Source organism: Diabrotica virgifera, chromosome 2, assembly GCF_917563875.1.
Source record: "Diabrotica virgifera virgifera chromosome 2, PGI_DIABVI_V3a".
NCBI classification, from domain to species: domain Eukaryota; kingdom Metazoa; phylum Arthropoda; class Insecta; order Coleoptera; family Chrysomelidae; genus Diabrotica; species Diabrotica virgifera.
In genome coordinates this window covers 267,293,134-267,298,695 of record NC_065444.1, presented here as the reverse complement: position 1 = coordinate 267,298,695, position 5,562 = coordinate 267,293,134, and the positions used below count along the sequence as shown (strand labels likewise).

Sequence of the window (5,562 nt, the reverse complement as noted above, 5' to 3'; positions counted from 1 at the left end):
GCTGAAAAGACCTTAAAAAATTTTTACACTTAAATGATTATTATCAGAGCCTATTTTACTTCAAATCAGGCCCGAGGCACTACACAATTTTCGGGCCCCTAAATATATTTTAATTTAATAATAATAATAACTTTTTTAAATGCATTATTTAATAGAAATATAGTTGCACAAGAAAATACAATTTTTATTAACAATAAATTAAATTTATATTTCAACAATTAAACATTGTTTAAGGGGATAGGCGCAAACTTTCGGCTTCAATGCTATTTAAATGCATTCGTTTTTTTTTCGAAACCTGAGAAAACTATGTAATAAGTATTTTTGAAAAATTTAAACGCAGAATGAAAGATTACGTTACTACCGAGGGCGGAAAGTCCCTGAAATCTTCGATAATGTTTATTTTAATAAGTTACAGGGGTGACCAAAAAGAGAAAATTGAGTGTGATTTTAATTTTAAATATGTATCTTATTCAAAAGAAGCTTTTTATTTATTCTAAGGGACATTCGGCCCTCGGTACTAATGTAATCTTTTATTCTGCGTCTAAATTTTTTTTAAATATTTATTAGTTATTTGAGGATTCCAAAAAATTAACGCATTTAAAGAGCATTAAAGCCGAAAGTTAGCGCCTATCCACTTAATTATAACTCTTATGGTTATCATTTATCATTGCCTGTTCGTAAAATGAAAGAATTTTAAAAATTTGTTTTGTTATTGTAATAAACATGTTTTGTTTGGTGATCTTTCCGGGCCCCATTCAGATACGGGCCCGAGGCAGGTGGCTCACGGACCTAGTGGTAAAATAGGCCCTGATTATTATCCTATTTAAACTAGCTTCTAAACTATAAAAATATTTGACTTATCTTTTTTCTACCAGGATAGTCAACCAAGGATGGGAATTGATGCCTTGTATGTCAAGAGACAAAATAAGGAACGCATTGAGAAAAATGAAAAGAAAATAAGAAATAAAGCTCCGGGAGAAGATAATATTTAAAGATTAGAGGAGACAGACTCTTAAAGAACATAAAGGAACTGTTCAATTATTTATGTCAGCATAACAAATTGAAATACCTACAAGCTGGCACATTGCAATTACCATCTTATTACACAAAAAAGGCGATCCGAAATACCTCGAGTATTACCGACCAATGCCTATTAAACCGCCTCTACAAGTAATTCACAAGAACAATCACAAAGAGATTGGAAACAAAATTAGATTTTTACCAACCTAGAGAACAGGCTGGTTTTATAGTCTATCTTTATGACCGAGAGAGTAAATTATGTATAAAATTATAGTTAAACTTATGCTATATTACTCTCTTGGTCATAAAGATAGACTAGAGAACAAATTTTGGCACTAACGACCACCTCCACTACATAAAAGGATTATAGAAAAATACATCGAATACAACCGACCATTGGTCTTGGCTTTCGTAGACTTTCACAGCATAATGCGAGCGTTGGAGGAAAGTCGTATACATAATCGGTACTACAAACTGATAAAATAATTGATAAACTACTAGATTTAAGATAAATTGAACCTATAATAATGTAAAACTACAGTAAATCTTGAAAAGAGAATATGACAGTTAATATTTTTCGCTACTTTTACAAGCTGAACTCAAATAAAGATGTCAATAATACTTTTGTCCAATGAAATGTAAATTGCGTTATAATCATTATTGCTAGTAAAATTTCATTGATTTACTAAAGCTTGTCACGCACGGGGAGCTAAACTTTAATATACAGGGTGGTCCTTAAGTAATTGTAGAAAACGAAACAGTAGATTCTATACTCTAAAATATTACGATTTAACCCAACTTACTTTAATAATAAATAATAATAAATTAATAAAATAGTTCCTGACAGGTATAAGATAACAACATGAAATTTGGTATGTGGGGGATTTTTGGGTCGACAAAACTAAATTCCCTACCAAAAATTATGTATTGGCCAGAGGGCGCCACATACGCCTTTCAGCACTCATTTATTACGTTCAATTTTTTTTTATTTCTCACTCTGTATAATTTTGACATTAAAATTTGCATTGTCCTATTAGTTTTACTTAAAAAAAAATATACTTCTTTTATCTCCCTAAACTCAACCGTTTTCGAGATAAACGCATTTTAAATCTGCGATACACCATAATTTTTAGCATAATATTATAGTTACACCCGAAAAATAACTTAAAACCATAAAATTATCCAAAAATGTATCGCAAATTTCTTCAAATGGAATTTGCGATGACATAAATTTGAGAACTGGCTATATGGTTTTAAGTTATTTTTCGGGTGTAACTACAATGATAAATATTATGCTAAAAGTGATGTGTATCGAAGATTTAAAATGCGTTTATCTCGAGAACGGTTGAGTTTAGGGAGATGAAATAAGTATACCTTTTTTAAGTAAAACTAATAGGAGAATAAAAATTTTAATGTCAAAATTATACACAGTGAGGGATAAAAAAAATTGAACGTAATAAATGAGTGCTGAAAGGCGTATGTGGCGCCCTCTGGACAATATATAATTTTTAGTAGGGAATTTAGTTTTCTCGACTTAAAAAACCCCCACATACCAAATTTCATGTTGTTATCTCATACCTGTCAGGAAATATTCAATAATAAATAAAAAAAAGTTTAAATTTACCACCTTGTATCTTTCTTAATATCAACATTTTATTAAAGTAAGTTGGGTTAAATCGTAATATTTTAGAGTGTAGAATCTACTGTTTCTTTTTGTACAATTACTTAAGGACCACCCTGTATATTACAGATCTATTCGAGCAGCATGCCCCGAACGTATCCTGGGTAAGTTCAGGATATGTTCTGGGCATGCTGCGCGAATAAATCTAATTATAGTTTAGCTCCTCGTGCGTCACAAGCTTTACCCGTAATGACAGATTTGAAATACGTCAAAAAGGGAATTTTGACTTGTAATTTAAAATGACAATTTTGTTGTTATGGTAATTTCTTATTATAAAAAAACATAGAGGCCACAATCGACATTGGTTTATTAGACATTGTCAGCAATAATGTTGGAAGAGACTCACAAGTGCTTATTAACAAGACAAGCCCACACATCCTCATTTGCTCCACAGCATCCGTCCATGAGATGGCATGGTAAATTATTACATTGTATCAGAAAATGGTTGACGTTAAACGAAAATGATATAAGATGCCGCAACTTCTTGAAAACTGGATCAGCCTTAAGAGCAGAACAAAGAAAGCATTCCAGGGGCAAGTATTGGTATATCATTCATCCGTTCAGTATATTGAGCCTGATTGTAGAAATTGTATTTCTCGTTACTATACTGCACAGAATGACCTTTTCGATAACTATTATAATATATCCGAAATGGTATGAAAGCTCAGCGAAGCTCAGAGACATCCTTCATGGAATCTGCATGGTTACCTTCTTTTTTACTGGCTACGTAGATAGAAAAACCAAACATATATTTATAAAAACTTCTCAAACTCTCAAGCACTATCTACTCACTTATTTTTTAGTTGACTTATTTCTGATGTTTGAAGATAACAGTGATGCTATGATACATAATTTGCTACACTTAATGCAGGTAGATAAGAAGCATCATCATCAGGCAAGACAATTATTTGCTATGCCTATAAATATGCTGGCTTTCATTTGTTATTACATTCGTTTACTCAGTTGTATGCCCATCATTACTAATATTTTTCTCAGCTTTGGTTGTGGAAGACTAGCAATATTTGTAGTAGCGAATCTAGCGATCTGCATATATATTTTAAATACTTTCACGTTTCTTGTATATGATATACCCGTTAACATATATACTGGAAATAATTCCTATTTTCCTAATGATTCTTGGATCAGTCTACGGAATCAAAGTTTTCATGTGTACACTCTGGATACCTATATGGAAAGTCTTCTTCTGGTGATTTGTTATTTTTTCGGATCTTACCACTACGATGTTATAAAACAGCCTTGCGAGCAACTGATGATGTTTTTGATTACATTTCTCGGTAGAGCATACGTTTTGGTTATCATTGGAAGGATTCTAGCAAAGTTCGGAGTAAGCGACAGAGCAGAGATAGAATACGAAAATATGTGGATTCAGCTGCAGAGTTTCATGCATTCCCTGGATGTTCCCTTATACCTTCAAAATCAAATTGGCGAAAAGTTTGAGTATAATTACCAAAAAAAATTTTTCAATACTCAACAAATGATAAAAGTACTCACAAGCCATTTGAAGACAGAACTATTTCTTTTTGGATCTAAAAAACTAATAAGTATGAATGCTTTTTTAAAACTTCTTACATCTCAAGAATTAGGAGCTCTGTTCTCCCGAATGAAGTCGACTGTGTACAGTTCTAATGAAATTGTATTAGGCAACTACCGGGCTTCCAATAACTTATTTTTTGTACTTTCTGGTACTGTAGCTATTTTCGTTGGTGAGACAGAGGCCTTCCACCTCCAAGATGGTGATATGTTTGGTCTGCATTCCCTTTTCATGGACGACCAGAATGCATATGACTTTCCTATTTTTGTCCTAACGTTAGAGCCTACCGAAATATACTATGTGAACAAAAGATGGATAGTAACCCTCATGGAATCCAAGGGTGATGTGTACAGGTACTTGCATAGTCTTTATCTCGAGAGAATGAAAATTACCACGGATGCAGCCTTGCGGAAAAGAAGAACGGGACAAGACGTTAGAAATCTTCTTAAAACTGGTTCAGTTCTTGAAAGACGAAGAAAGAGGACTGTAAATATCGACTAGGTTGGAGAAGAATTTTGTTTATATTAGCTTAATTTATTCATGAAATAAAATCAAATTGAAATATTAAATGTTTTATCTTTTTTTCCTGTTCAAAGTGCAAGAGCAGTCTCAGGTAGAATAAAAACAACTTTTGATTGACTTGTCATCATCATTCTCTTTGCCTTATCCCTATGCAGGGTCGGCTTCCCTAATTGCATTTCTCTACATAATTCTATCTTGGGTCATATCAATATTAATCCCCTTTACCAACATGTCCTGCCTAATCGTCTCCCCCACGTCTTCTTTGGTCTTCCTCTCCTACACCTTCCAGGAGTCTTCAGTTAAGCAATTCTTCGTATTGGTGCCACCAATAGGCATCGATTTGCAGGTTGGATTATGTCTTTTATTTCTTTAGTAACATCGTTGTCAGCTGTGATTACGTCCCCCAGATAGTTAAAACGTTGTACTCTAATTTGAAAGTGTTGACCGTCATAATTTGTCTTATCCTGTGTCTTCGTGTCGTTCTATTTATATATAAATTTTTCGTCGTAATTTATTTCGCCTTATCTTCATTAATCTTCAGGCCTACTTCACGTGTTGCTCCTTTTACCTTGTTGAAAATGTCTTTAATATTCTAGTAATCGCTCAGGACCTTGACCCGATAGCAATTCTGTTTTTATTTCGGCCGACCTCATATCTAGTATGGTATAGTTAGACCCAAACCCAGACATCCAAAGTGAAAGTTATCCTCCAACACCAAATTGTTCTATAGGGTCCACATAATGTTCAGAAAAAAGTCACACTATTTTGAGCGTCGGGTTTGGGGGGG

The 5,562-nt window shown here is 33.3% G+C and overlaps 1 protein-coding gene across 1 annotated transcript; it reads left to right on the top strand.

Moving 5' to 3' along the window:
• The first annotated feature begins 3,029 nt into the window (after window positions 1–3,029).
• Window positions 3,030–4,754, top strand: LOC114336290 (uncharacterized). Its single transcript, XM_028286632.2, has one exon. It carries the CDS (start codon window positions 3,030–3,032, stop codon window positions 4,752–4,754), a length of 1,725 nt encoding a protein of 574 aa, XP_028142433.1.
• Window positions 4,755–5,562: the final 808 nt, after the last annotated feature.